Here is a 14,952-nt window from a genome sequence, read left to right on the forward strand (position 1 = left end):
TTTATGGAGCCATGGTCCCATTGTTGGATCATATTAAAGAAGTTCTGTATTAAAAATCACAAATGAGTTTGATTCCCCAGAGTTTCAATTCCAGGGTATTACTAATTAAGAGGTCTCTTGGTTTTTGGTGCTGTTTCTCTCCCTCTAGGTGTGAAACTTGCAAGCTGCTAATTGCGTTAGTACTTTCTAAGACAGAGTCTGTTCTCAAAGCAATTCACAGAGAGAGAGACTCAAAGCAACACTCTGTAACAACAGAAACAGCACCCAGAGACTCCCCGCCCTTTTGTTGTATTAACAATTGTGATTAAAATAGAGATAGAGGATGTATGTGGATGGATGCTTGGTGTGGATAATAACTGAATGATCAGGGAGGTGCCAGCCTAAGAATCCAGTGTCCATTGGCTGAAGAAGGCGTCAAGTGGAAATAATCAGAGGACCCCCCCCCCCGCCCCGGAGGGCAGACTGGAATCCACCCAACAGCCTCAAGAATGGGAGAACCAAAGAACAAGATAACATCTTGGAGCCGTCAGGAATGTGCCATCTGCTGATTGATTCAGCAACAGCATGATGAAGCAATTCCCATAGACTGGCATAGGAAGAAATTCCTATAAAAATAGACTCTAAAAAGTGAGATCTTTGGGGTCTGATTCTGCAAACCAACTTCCAGGAGCATCAGATGAGCATCTGACAAGGCCCTGCTCCCTCCTCATGTCCAGGCCACCTGGCCAGTGGCTTGGCATGAGCAACTCTAAGGCTGGTAACTATGATAACAACCTTGCAGAACCTGTGTGTGTGTGTGTGTGTATGAATGAATGTGTGAATAAATATGAGATTGAATGGAATGTTATAACTATAACTAACTGCTTACTATGATTCTTTCTGTATTCACAATAAATGTGGTATTTTGCCTTTTTCCCTTTAATAAGATCCTGCTGGTTTTTATTTTATTGGTACAACATTTTGGTGGAGAATTGCGAAAGGGGGAATATTGGTAAAAAACCTCAGTTATTGTAAATATTGGTGTGCACACCGCCAGCTCTAGTGAGCTAGGCATTTCTATTAGGTTAAACCAGACCTGCTGGCCTCCGAGAAGGTAGCAGGGGACCTGCTGGCCTCCGAGAAGGTAGCAGGGGACCTGCTGGCCTCCGAGAAGGTAGCAGGGGACCTGCTGGCCTCCGAGAAGGTAGCAGGGGACCTGCTGGCCTCCGAGAAGGTAGCAGGGGACCTGCTGGCCTCCGAGAAGGTAGCAGGGAAAACAGATTAAACCAGACCTGCTGGCCTCCGAGAAGGTAGCAGGGAGAAATAGGTTAACTGGACCTGCTGGCCTCCGGGAAGGTAGCAGGGGACCTGCTGGCCTCTGGGAAGGTAGCAGGGGACCTGCTGGCCTCCGGGAAGGTAGCAGGGGAAAAACGCATAGATTAAGCTATGATTTCAGAATCTAGGCTGTGTCACTTGCTAAGTAATACCAGCAGTGACAAAGAGATGGAAATATCCATGTTAAGATGTTTAAAAGAAAACAGGGTAAGCCAGTACCAGAGGGAGGAATGGAGTCAGAAGGAACTCCAACCTCACCTTTTGTTAAAGAAATTACACCTTTTAAACAAATCCTTCAAAAATGTGGGCACAGTCCTTGGACTAAACAAGCCCTAGCTGATGTCTGCACTATTTCGGACCTAGAGGATAGATTGGCTCAGTATATCCTCATATACAAACCTTCTAGTGCTGCCAAAAGAGATGCAGCAGCAATTTGGTTGTTGTGGGAGGCATGTAAGGATTCTTCCCTCCGCTTGTTTTCATGTAAAGAGGAAAAGGCACAAACGGAAAAGGGAGCAGACAATTGGAAGGTGCTGGCTACAAATATCCAAAGCCAGATGAAAATAGTGAAAGAGGCACTCCAGGAATACAAAAAGAGTGAAAAAGTTAACTCTGCAGAGGCTGGAGGGAATTAAGCAGTTAAACTTTGTATTTCACCCAAACAACTTTTAACCGAAAATGTTAAAAAGGAAAAGTGTTAGAGCATTCTTGGTTTCTTTGCAGCCATTCTGAAAGAAAAATGGGCCCTTTTCCAAAGGAATGTCTGTAAATTAGCCAGGCAAAAATAAACTATCTGATTAAAATCATTTGACTGGACAATTTAGTCAAATTTGCTAAAAGAACATAAGAGGGTTCTATTGGAACTTAACTGCCTCAAATGTATAAAGGGAATGTAAGATGTAAAAAACAGAGCAGTGTGGAAGGGATGTTAAGGAAAAGAAAATGTGTATGTATCTGTCTGTGTGTGTGTAAATATGTCAAGTTCTAAGGACCAGTTAGTTTTGTTTTTGTTTTAAATAATGCCACTAAAAATCCATTTGACTCTTTAATTCAAAGTTGCAAAACTGACAGACCTTTTTGCTAGACACAGGTAATTAGTGTTGTTTGGCTTTGGGATTTGGCATTTAACCCTTAAAAGGTAACTCACTGCTTTACAAAATTTAAAATGTTATTAAGTTGTGGCTGCAGCAGGGCAGTCAAAATCAGGAGAATATAAAAAAAAAATTTTGGATTCTTTTTGTTTGTTTTTTGTTTGTTTTTGTAACAAAATAGCAGATGAGAGTTGTAGTAAAAAAAAAAATTAAAAAAGACAGTGCCTCTCTGAAGCAACAGCAGGGGTGAGGTGCACAAAACAAAAAGAAGCAATGTTAGAAACACTGAGTCTTAAAATGGCTCTGAGTAATCAGACTGTCACTTTGATAAAGGTACATGAAAACTCTGTAAGCAAAAAAAGAAAAAGTGACACCTTATGTAAAAATGGATCTGGATAATGTTATAGAAGTTAAACTATGGAAGAAATGTGCATTTGCCCCAGAACATGTGCAGGGTATATTGTAGAAGGGGCAAAAGAAATGCAAACATACCATGCTACTTAATTAAAATGCTATTAGGGCTCCAAAGGGAGCCACAATAGGTTGGGTTTTCTTTTTCAGATTGCTGTGTGTTTTGGAAGCAGAAGTTAAAAGTAATCAAAACTCTGGTGAAAGTTGATTGTGTCCCTTTTAAGATAGAGTCTCTGAGCTGCTGATGGCTTTAAATCCAAAAGCAGGAAGTTTCTGTGAAAATGCAAATTACCTAAATGATAAAGGAAGGAAAGAACTAGCAGCACAAAGGAGCTGCAGATAAAGGACATACCTGGTCAGCAAACAAATTGTCTAAATAAAAGGCATGGGATAACAAGATAATTTTAATAAATTTAATGATAATAAGTATCCCTGTAACAACGTATAGTGTGTATGATTTTTGGAAAAATCCTTTAAGGTCGTATGGTAATGATGCTTCTCAGTTATTACCTGTAAATAAAACTTAAAGCTTAACACAGCAGGAAAAACATTATAAATTTGGTCTGCTGTATAAGAAGGAAAACTCAGGGATTTAATGACTAAACAGTGGGATAATTTCCCCATAACCCTTAAAAGATAAAAGCCTTTGAAACCTGGCCTGCCTATAGAACAAAAACAGGAAAATATGGGGGCAATTTCTCTGTTTTGCCTGCAATCAGCAAGGGTATTTGTAAAAGAAATATTTTAAGCAATAATCTGCCACCCCAAAAGGGGTAGAAACATGTTTTTTTGTCTTTCAGAAAATCAGGAAAAGCTGCCAGCTGAAAAGCAACCCAATACCATGAATCTACTGTCACAATAGAAATTGTGTTCTGTGTTCTATGTTTTGTCTTGTGTTTTGTGTTGTTGCTAGCACTGTTGTGTGTTTAAAAAAAAATACTGAAGACCTGCAGGAACTTAAAAATAAATTAAGCTTTCTGTCCCAGCTACAGGACAGCCTGATACAAAAACAAGTACATGCCAATGTAGACTTGGTCCAAATTGGTCTGGGTAACCTAAAAGGCCAATGGAATCTTTAGTAATGGCTTAATACTACCACATGGCTTATCCATAAGAAAAAAAAATATTAGAAATAGGAAACTACACAGCCATAGCTATGGGATGCACTGAAATGCAGATACTTCCCCTAGCTACTTTGGAACACAAAATGTTCTGGGTCATATTGGGAAATATTAAGGGTTTGATGCATTTGTTAAAAAAGAAAGAGATCATTGTTTGACACTTATCAATATGAATGGATGCAATATGTTTCCACTATTGTAAACCAGACTTGTTAATGGGAGAAATTGTTGTCAAAATTGCACACCAACAGTCCCTGGAGGCAAAGGTATTGAAGGTTAACCCACTCCCCATATTACACATGGGATCCTTTTGGCTACCCTGGACCTTGAGCCAGTGGGCTGGGGAGGGAGGGAAGCTATTGGACACTAGAGGTTGTACCGAATGGACTCCTCAAAAGTGGGTGTGCCTCACCTTGCCTGTTGCCCCAGAACCTTATAGTAAAGATACATCACTAGGATCATGTATGTGGCATGAATTGGAATCACAAACTCAAATTGCCTCACAGTACCTTCTCTTGAATAGGCTACATAGAAAGTGACACTGACGATTATAAATCTTAGTGTCAAAAGGGGGATTATGTTGGATCATATTAAAGAAGTTCTGTATTAAAAATCACAAATGAGTTTGATTCCCCAGAGTTTCAATTCCAGGGTATTACTAATGAAGAGGTCTCTTGGTTTTTGGTACTTTCTCTCCCTCTATGTGTGAAACTTGCAAGCTGCTAATTGTGTTATTACATTCTAAGACTGAGTCTGTTCTCAAAGCAATTCACAGAGAGAGAGACTCAAAGCAATACTCTGTAACAACAGAAACAGCACCCAGAGACTCCCCGCCCTTTTGTTGTATTAACCATTGTGATTAAAATAGAGATAGAGGATGTATGTGGATGGATGCTTGGTGTGGATAATAACTGAAAGATCAGGGAGGTGCCAGCCTAAGAATCCAGTGTCCATTGGCTGAAGAAGGCGTCAAGTGGAAATAACCAGAGGACCCCCCCCCGCCCCGGAGGGCAGACTGGAATCCACCCAACAGCCTCAAGAATGGGAGAACCAAAGAACAAGATAACATCTTGGAGCCGTCAGGAATGTGCCATCTGCTGATTGATTCAGCAACAGCATGATGAAGCAATTCCCATAGACTGGCATAGGAAGAAATTCCTATAAAAATAGACTCTAAAAAGTGAGAACTTTGGGGTCTGATTCTGCAGACCAACTTCCAGGAGCATCAGATGAGCATCTGACAAGGCCCTGCTCCCTCCTCATGTCCAGGCCACCTGGCCAGTGGCTTGGCATGAGCAACTCTAAGGCTGGTAACTATGATAACAACCTTGCAGACCCTGTGTGTGTGTGTTTGTCTGAATGAATGTGTGAATAAATATGAGATTGAATGGAATGTTATAACTATAACTAACTGCTTACTAGGATTCTTTCTGTATCCACAATAAATGTGGTATTTTGCCTTTTTCCCTTTAATAAGATCCTGCTGGTTTTTATTTTATTGGTACAACACCATACATAGCCCAGAACACGGTCACACTCACCAGGAGGTGCCCTATTAAACTTTGAAGCAGGCTTAATTACTATGTCTGGGCACTTCCCAGAAATACACCCCATACTCCAGATTGGAGCAACTCATTGGCTTGAGTCAAACCAGGACTGCTGGGACATGGGCTTTGTTTCAGGATCTGCAGGGATTAACACTGAACACCAATAACTCCCCTGCCCCCCACCCCAAGAGCTAACTAGCTAACGGAAAATAGCTGCAAGGGAAGGAGGAGGAGGAGGTGCCTGGCTCTGAGCCTTCGTACCAGCAGGGCCAAGAGGAGCTGGACTAGGAGTGGGGCTGTAACTCCCCATACAGCATGGAGTCCGTACATTGTATGAGACAATGGAGCATGTGCAAAGCCCCAAGGGCCACTGCATTCAGGGAACTCCAACCTTGTATCTCGGGGTCCCCAAAGAAAGGCGTGTGCTCCTAGATTCTGGAAGGATTCTTTATCGGGCAAGGGGCCTGGCCTGAGAGATTCTTGGAATGGGAATAGGGAAATTATTAATGTACACAGAAAGTTCCATGGAAGGCTCATAGCTGGTAGATGAAGGTGAGATACAGGATAAATTGACAGGTCCTATGTGCAGTAACAGATCTCTCTGTAAATAGAACAGCTCCACTTGAACTTTAGTTGTTTCCTTCCTGGAACAGAAATTCAGTTCCTCAGAACTTCAGGACATATTTACACTACTAAGTTAAATTGACCTAAATTACCTCAATGTACAGTCATTACACAAAGTAAAACTATTTCACCCCCACCCCCCACTGTTCCTCAGACGTTCTTGTCAACTGCTGTAAATGGCCCACCTTGATTATTCAAGGCTGGTCCGAAGGTAGTGGGTTATCTCAATTGATTGTTCAGTCAGTTACAGAATTTGTCAGACCACTCTGTTTATTAGCAAAGCACTTTGCCAATGCACCCAGATATGTGAGCCCTCTGCAAAAGCTCAAGCTAACTTATTTATACAGATAAGCCAAAGCCAATTTAACATAAGAGACAAAAGGAAGCAGAAACTGACAAATATACATACATATCTTATTTGCATACTAACATTTACCAATCTCCTAGCTCAGTAGAAACTCTAAGTTAATTAGTTTGAGGACCCATTGTCTCACACTCCTTAATGTTTCTCTTCCTGACAACTATATTTCAACAAACCCACCAGATGCATTTCTTTAATGAATTATAATTTCAATATGATCCATTCTGCTTTCACAGTGTGTACGGTAACACCCATTGTTTCATGTTCTCTATGTATATAAATCTCCCCACTGTATTTTCCACTGCGTGCATCCGATGAAGTGAGCTGTAGCTCACGAAAGCTTATGCTCAAATAAATGGGTTCGTCTCTAAGGTGCCACAAGTCCTCCTGTTCTTTTTGCAGTAATTAAGTCGCTTTTGCATATCACTTCTTATGTCAGCGGTGCACGTCCTCACTACCAGCGCTTGCATCAATGCTGAGAGCCCTCAGCAGCAGTGCAGAGGTAAGGGTGGCCCGGTATGGGATTGTAACGCTTACTTCTGTGCGGCTGCTGGCAGAGCGCTGCCTTCAGAGCGGGGCACCTGGCCAACAGCTGCTGCTCTCTGGCTGCTCAGCTCTAAAGGCAGCCCAGAAGTAAGGGTGACAACACCCGATGAAGTGAGCTGTAGCTCACGAAAGCTTATGCTCAAATAAATTGGTTAGTCTCTAAGGTGCCACAAGGACTCCTTTTCTTTTTGCGAAAACAGACTAACACGGCTGTTACTCTGAAAGGTGACAATACTGTGACCCCCTAAAATAACCTGTGAGCCCCCCACAACTCCCTCTTGGGTCAGGACCCCCGATGTGAGAAATGCTGGTCTCCCCCATGAAATCTGTATAGTGTAGGGTAAAAGCAGACAAAAGACCAGATTTCATGGAGGGAGACAGATTTCATGGTCCGTGATGCATTTTTTATGGCCGGGAATTTGGTAGGGCCCTAGGCATAGGTAGGGATTTTAATACTGAACACCAATAACTACCCCCACCCCAAAAGCTAACTAGCTAACAGAAATGGCTGAAAGGGAAGGAGGAGGAGGAGATGCCTAGGCCTGAGTCTTCATACCAGCAGGGCCAAGAGGAGCTGGACTAGGAGTGGGTCTGTAGCTCCCCATACCGCATGAAATCCCTATGTTCAGTGTGACAAGGGAGCATGCACACAAGGGGCCACTGCATTCAGGGAGTTCCAGCCTTGTATCTCGGGGTCCCCAAATGAAGGCATCTGCTCCTTTTAACATCTGGCAAGGAGCCCGGCGTGAGAGATTCTTAGGGTGGGGATAGAGAGAACTTATTGACCTGAACGGAGAGGGCCGTGGAACGCTCACAGCTCGCAGGTGACGGTGACACCTAGGATAAGCAGACAGGCCCTGTGCGCGGTAGAGGGTTCCACCTGAACTTTAGTTGCTCCTTTTCTGGAAGGGAAGTTCAGTTCCTAGTGAAAGTCGCTGGGCAGCTGACTCCTATGTGTGCTGTTGATAACCTTCCCTCCTCCGTACAGCGGGGAGAACAGTCCCTCCTTCTCCAACGGGTGGTGAGGATCAACGCACACACGGGTGTTTGCGGGGCTCAGGGACTGGGGGGAACAGGCCCTCCCCATGGTGGCTTCCTGCACATTGTCCAGCTCAGCGACCTCGGTGTTTGCTGCCTGAGACAGGTTGGAACCCAGAAATTTTCTTGGGGCTGCCGACTGATGGGCCAAGACTACTTCTGCCCCTGCTTTCTCTGCCGGCCTGGGGCTCCAGCACCCTGCCTCGCGGAGCCAGACGCGCCCGTCTGCTCCAGCACAGACCCAGGGTCAGAGCCACTCGCCCCAAAGCTGCACACTTAACTGAAAGCAGCTTAAGAAGCGTTCCTGTCTTTAACACTCCGATGCCCAACTCCCAATGGGGTCCAAACCCCAAATAAATCCGTTTTACCCTGTATAAAGCTTATACAGGGTAAACTCCTAAATTGTTCACCCTCTATTACACTGATAGAGAGATATGCACAGCTGTTTGCCCCTCCTCCCCCCAGGTATTAATACATACTCTGGGTTAATTAATAAGTAAAAAGTAATTTTATTAAATACAGAAAGTAGGATTTGAGTGGTTCCAACTAATAGCAGACAGAACAAAGTGAATTACCAAGCAAAATAAAATAGAACACTCAAGTCTATGTCTAAGAAAACTGAATACGGATAAAACCTCACCCTTACAGGAATTCCAGTAAGCTTCCTTTTACAGACTAGTCTCCTTCTCGTCTGAGTCCAGCAATCACTCATACCCCCTGTAGTTACTGTCCTTTGTTCCAGTTTTTTTCAGGTAGGCTCCCGGCTCATTGGACTGAACCTTCCCCGCCTGCACAGCAGCCTTGGGGGTGGAGAGGCTCTCTTTTTAGCCAGCTGAAGACCAAATGGAGGCGTCTCCCTGGGGGTTAAATAGACTTTCTCGTGTGGGTGGACACCCCTCCCTCCCCCTGGGTAGAATCCAGCTACAAAATGGAGTTTTGGAGTCACATGGGCCAGTCACATATCCATGCATGACTCAGAACTTATAGGTAGCATCCATGGGTCACATGCTACCTTGACCGCCCTCAAGTAGACGTCTTATGTGGATTGGAGCATTCCAAGATCCGTTGTCCCTTAAGTGCTTCTTGACTGGGCACTTAATTTGCACATTCCTTTCTCAAGAAGCTGACCAAATGCTTCAGAAAGGCTACTTAAAAATCAAGCCAGTACACACCCAGCATTCATAACTTTGAATACAAAAATGAAACATGCATACAAATTAATAGATTCAGTAGATCATAACCTTTACAGAGATATGTTACATGGCATAATTCTGTCCTATATACATTCATAAGCATATCTCCATAAAGCCTTATGGGAGGCACCATCACACCCTCTTCTTGAGGCGGGTCGGGGTGGGAGGGGTGCGCCGTCTAATACACGCGGGAGGCTCCCCAACGGGGCACCGGCGGGAAGCGGGTCCAGTAACTGCCCCCCCCTTCCCAGCTGACAGCCTCCAGCTTCACGTTGCCGTCCACCTCCAGGAAGCGCACGCCCTCCGACGGGAGGCGGTGCCGGAACTCGTAGCGGTGACGCTCGTTCAGGGTCACCTGGACAGGAACGGGCAGTGTCAGACGAGAGGGCGGGGGCCCCAGCCCCCTAGACGAGGGCGTCTTTCCAGGGCAGCAGGGGCTGGGCTGGGGCCTACGTCCGGGGCTTGTTGGACGTTTGCAAAGCGGGGCCTGTTCCCCCCCAGGGTCCAGCATTGAGTGGGTTTTTGGGTCACGTCCCACTGAGCCCTTGCTCCCCCCAGGGCTGCTGTGCAGGCGGGGAAAGTTCAGTCCACTGAGCCAGGAGCCTTGCCTACAATAAGAGGACAGTTCACCCCCAGCAGAGCGGCCAGCACGAGGCCTGGGCACCATCTGAGTCCCACTTACTCCCTCCAGAGAATGGGGCTGGCCTTCTGCACATGAACAATTTCATCCAGTCCCTGCCCAGGGAGCAACGAGGATGGGAGGGTGGGCATCTCGCCCTGCCTGAGCAAGGGCTTCACGATCCAAAAGTTATTTGGGAGGCAGTGCAGCCTAGTGTATAGCACTCTAGCCTGCTTGGTGACCTTGGGCGAGTCACTCCCGCTCCCCGTGCCTCAGTTTCCCCAGCTGGAAAACATTGTTACGATCGACTCCTGACCATGGCCGGTCAAAACACGGAATTTCTGTTCCGCAGGAGATTCTGACATTTTGGGGGCAGAAAAAACCCATTCCGGATCAGCTGGAAAACTCAAAACTTCCAAAACTCAAATTTTCTTTTGGGTCAATGGGAACATTTTGTTTTGGCGGGGTTTTTATTATGCATTTCTCGATATTATATATATTATAATACAAATCTTTTCAAAATTCTAACTGAAAAGTCGTTTTGAAACATTTTGATGCTTCATTTCAATTCCCCCCCCCCCATATTAAATGTCACTGAAATTGGTGCATTCCCCCAAAGCGTTTCCATTTCGACACATGGGCATTCTGCGGGGAAATGCTCTAGCCACTCCACTCCTGATCCAACATGCCTCGGCAGCGAAGCAAAGGAGACGGGGAGGTCTGTCCCAAAGGCCACGCGCTCACTACGCGCCAAAGCCCCGTCAGGTGTACGCGACGATGTGGATTGAAACGGGACACAGCTGTCCCATGTGTATGCAATCACTGCACTACGCCCCACATAGATGAAGCCGGGGATGTGACGATGCAGCTTTCTCTGATCCAGCTGAATGCAGTCCTGACCCTCCCGATGACTGAGGTAGGGTGTCCCCCAGAGCCCTGATGGAGAAAGGGTGTCCCCTCCCCAAGCTTCACCTACCTCGTACGCCTTGGTGGTGGTGGTGAACCTCAGAGTGAAGCTCTTCCCTTTGCGGAGGGGGATGTTTTCCTTCCGTTCCTCCTGGCCCCACTTTCTCTCCACCAAGCTGTTGAAGATGATGTGGGGGGAGCCCTCAAAGCGGGGGTTGAAGAGCAAGGCCACGTTGGCCCCTTCATACTGACCGTAGATGAACTTTACCCGGAAGCTGGAGTGGAGATGGCACAGGCTTAGCGCAGAGCCAGCTTCAGGGACCGCGCTCCCGGCCCATTAGGGATCCTCTCTCCTGCTTGTAGGGCCCCGTGGCCTGAGCAGCTGTAACCAACCCTGGCCCTGACACACCTTGGTTTTGCAAAGGGCCTGGTGGCTGGAGACTGAGCTGGGGATGTGTGCCAGGAAGGGAAACCCGGGGCTCCACTCCTTCCAGCCAGGTCACTCCCATCCGCTCTGGGGAGCGTTGGGTGGGGTGATCTATCCCGAGTGTGGGGAGAGGCACTGTCTCGGGGGCGTGCATGGTGGGGCGGGGGGGGGTGCACAGAGCGGGAGCTCACGCTGCATCAGAGCCAGGGGGATGGGGCTGAGGGCGTCTCGCTGCCTTGGGGGCGTCCCCTCTTCCTACCCGGGAACCAAGGGGAATCCCCGTGTACGGACGAGCTGGTCGCTCACCCTGTGCTCGTCTCTGGCACCAAGCCCTGAATCTTCACCCACGTGTGCGGGCGGAGTCCTCCTGGGATGGCAGTGCTGTACGGGATGGTCTGACAGACAGAGACTGCTGGGTGAGTGCCACGCCCGGGCCGGGAGGGACCAGGCCCCTGGGAAGAGAGCTGGGGAAATCCCAGTCTTGGGCTCCGACTTCCTACTGGGAGACCCCCCGTAGCTTGGCTGTGCAGCCATCCCTCCTCATGTCCACTCCTTCTATCTACCTTTGGACCGGCCCGTCTCCCAGGGGCAGATGGGCTCTGTCCCCCCATCACAGCCCCACAGCTGTCCAGCCGCCTGCATGCTGCACGCCCTCCCTAGGGATAGCCCCCTGCAAGAGACCGCTGTCCTCCCCCTTCAGCAGCTCCACCCCTCCTGGCATTGCCAGCACCAAGTCCAGGTACTCGCTTTTCACAAGGGAGTGACCCCTTGGGTTGCATGGAAGGAGCCTGCTTCTGGGGCAGTCAGATCATTTTCTAGGGGCGCTTCTGTGAGTGTGTGCGTGAGGAGATGGGTGTGTGTGTTTATGGAGGGGATTGTGTGTGTGGGTCTGTGTGTGTGTGTGTGTGTGTCTGGGTCTGTGTGTGTGTGTATAGGGGATTGTGTGTGTGGGTCTGTGTGTGTGTAGAGGATTGTGGGGAGGTCTGTGTGTGTGTAGGGGATTGTGGTGGGGGTGGTCTGTGTGTGTGTACAGGGGATTGTGTGTGTCTGTGTCTGTGTGCGTAGAGGAGTGTGTGTGGGTCTGTGTGTGTGTGTGGAGGATTGTGTATTTGGGTCTGTGTGTGTGTGGAGGGGATTGTGGTGGGGGTGGTCTGTGTGTGTGTGTGGAGGATTGTGTATTTGGGTCTGTGTGTGTGTGTGTGGAGGATTGTGTGTGTGGAGGGGATTGTGGTGGGGGTGGTCTGTGTCTGTGTGCGTAGAGGAGTGTGTGTGGGTCTGTGTGTAGGATTGTGTATTTGGGTCTGTGTCTGTGTGTGTGAGCACCTGTGCCCCTGGCTGTTGGAAAGGGCGGGTGTCTATGTGCGGCTGCCTCTGTCTGCAGCCCTACCAGCCTCTACATGTAGAAACTAGACACAAAACTGCTCTGTGTTAATCCCAAAACCCCAATGCAGCTGCTCCGGCTGTGTCACCCTCTGATCTAACCGCTCCGCCACCCCCCCAGCTCCACATTACAGAGTCAATTCACTTCCCATTCCCCACTTGCCAGCCACCAAGCCTTCCCGCGCCCGGCTGCTGAATGCCCCTGGCGCGTCCAGGGAGAAAGCCGCCCTGGGCACGTCACAGATCTGCCCTGTGATGCCCCCCTGGCTCTCTGGCGCTCCTTGCTGTTCCTTTGCTTCGCTTTAGTTCCCATCCCAGGTCTGGGGCAGCAGCAGGAGAGGAAAAGACGACTCCAGGGAGCCAGGAACTCACCGGCTTGTCCGGAATTAGAGCCATTGCTGCAGTGCAGGGGATGGAAAGCCCAGGTCAGAGGCAGCACCTTATGTACAGCGCTGGGCTGGCCCCTGAGAGGTGGGGCTGGTCCTTCCCAGAAGCATTGTCTTGCCTGCACATCCTGCCCAGGATTGCATCAGAGATCTCTGTGTTGGTATCACCAAAAATGTTGTCATGCGCTGGTATTTGTCAGCTTGGACTCAGAACCACCTTACCGTGTGTCATAGCCCCTACATTGCTAGCAGTGGGTGGGGGGTTTTACAGGGAATTTGCATACTATGTGTTTGTTTTGGCCAAACTTTGCTACGCATGAGGTATAACAAAGGCCTGTCTCTCTGCTGGAAAAATGATAAGTATTTAATTACAAATGGGAAGGAAATCTTGCAAGTTCCCGTTCTTGGCCTCTCCAGGGTGTAAGGCAGTGGTTTTCAACCTGTGGTCCACGGGCCCCTGGGGTTTGCAGACTGCGTCTAAGATTTCCACCTCCATTTGAAATTGTTTAGGGGTTCGCAAATGACAAAAAGGGTGAAAACCCCTGGTGTAAGGTACAGATCCAGGGTTAAAGCGTTGTGTGTTGTTTTTTCAAGGTTGGGACAGTATAACTCGGAAACGCCTTATTTCTATTCGCCTTGTATTTAATTTTAACCCTATGATGAAATATGATTTTGCTAAACCTGCGTCTTAGCGGAGAGGAGAAAGGGGCCTGGGGGGACATGTGTCTTCAGATACCCATGTTGGAGGGGGCCAGTTTTAATCTCTCTCCTTCGTGCACTCACAGAAGTAGAGCTTGTCTTCTGAAACTTTTTATTGTTTTTTTTTTTTATTGTAAAGCGCCTGTGTTGTAAAAGATGGGGATTACTGTCCTGCCCCCGAAACCTTCACACTTTACTAAGGGTAGCCTGCAAACGGTGAAACAGGGCTTAACTTAACGGGCCTCTTTACAGCTAAAGCCAATAGATTCTAATTACCAATCAATAGAAAAGGCCGTGAAGAAATACATTACTCTGCGCACATGGGCTGTAGGAAATTGGTCTCAAAGTTAGGCGTTGGATCTGTCTCGCGTTTTTTAAAGACACACGGTGGATGTTCTTATGTCGAAAGAGGAAGTTTGGTTCTGGGGAGGGAATTAAAAACAAATCCGGCTGTCTGCAAAATTGACCCAGCTTTTGTAAACAGCCTGATAAAGCAATTGACAGGGCATGTGCCTTTTGACTGGTGTTTTAGGTCAACTTGACGTTTTAATACGCTTCAGTAAAGTGCTGTGTTCAGAGCGACTCAGGAGAAGAGGGGGGGATTCAGTCTGAACGGATACATCGCTAAATTGGTGTGCTCCAGCTGAGTCCAGAAAGTGTGATGCATTTTAATATTCTAGGACGTTTGATTCCCCGAGAAGCACCATGGTGAAAGAAAGGGGTCAGCCAAGGGGCCAACGCGGATTTCCGCCATTTGACCAGGAACAGTCCGTAGAGAATCAGCCTTTTTTCCTTTCTTACCATTTTACAACTTTCTTGGTCATCTCTGACAGGTGGCTGTCCCCTCCAGTATGGACCTAGCTCTGTACTTCCAGTTTCTCTCTCTATCGCTAATACTTTGTGACCTTGGTGCAGTTGTTTAATCAGCTTTATTTAGAAATGTATTAATTGCATGACGTGTCTCTTTCTAAAAAGGCGCGGTTCTATCGATAAATGAATGAAGAGTTCACCTTGATTCCTCTGTCATGAATAAGTTGTACAAGTATTTCATGACTTTATTTAGCCACCCTCGTTAGCATACCCATTGTTTGGTCAGAGTACTATCATTGCGGTTAACGCTTCTCCATTGCCCCTTGTCTGGTAGGGGCTTTAGCCTGTGTCCGCAAATGGTGGAGTCCGTAGCCACGCCGAGTTACTCCATGAGGGGATGATTTCATATAACAACTTTGTGACGTCAACAGGGACACGCTCCTCAAGTCAAAATAACGAGGCGTCCTTGTGGCCCTTGA

General features: G+C 47.3%; 1 protein-coding gene across 1 annotated transcript; it reads right to left on the minus strand.

Moving 5' to 3' along the window:
* Positions 1-9,424: 9,424 nt before the first annotated feature.
* On the minus strand, positions 9,425-12,974 carry LGALS7 (galectin 7). The gene is made up of 4 exons (XM_073322389.1): positions 12,951-12,974; positions 11,505-11,593; positions 10,842-11,046; positions 9,425-9,601 (listed from the first exon to the last, which is right to left on the minus strand). The coding sequence occupies exons 1-4, from the start codon at positions 12,972-12,974 to the stop codon at positions 9,425-9,427; spliced, it is 495 nt and encodes a 164-aa protein (XP_073178490.1).
* Positions 12,975-14,952: the final 1,978 nt, after the last annotated feature.

This window comes from Lepidochelys kempii, chromosome 23 (genome assembly GCF_965140265.1).
Source record: "Lepidochelys kempii isolate rLepKem1 chromosome 23, rLepKem1.hap2, whole genome shotgun sequence".
NCBI lineage: Eukaryota > Metazoa > Chordata > Testudines > Cheloniidae > Lepidochelys > Lepidochelys kempii.

Coding starts and splice junctions, on each gene's coding strand:
- LGALS7 (XM_073322389.1), bottom strand. CDS start 12,974: ATGGCTCTAATTCCGGACAAGCCG. Junction 11,594..12,950: donor CTCTAATTCCGGACAAGCCG/GTGAGTTCCTGG, acceptor TCTGTCTGTCAG/ACCATCCCGTACAGCACTGC. Junction 11,047..11,504: donor GTGCCAGAGACGAGCACAGG/GTGAGCGACCAG, acceptor TCTCCACTCCAG/CTTCCGGGTAAAGTTCATCT.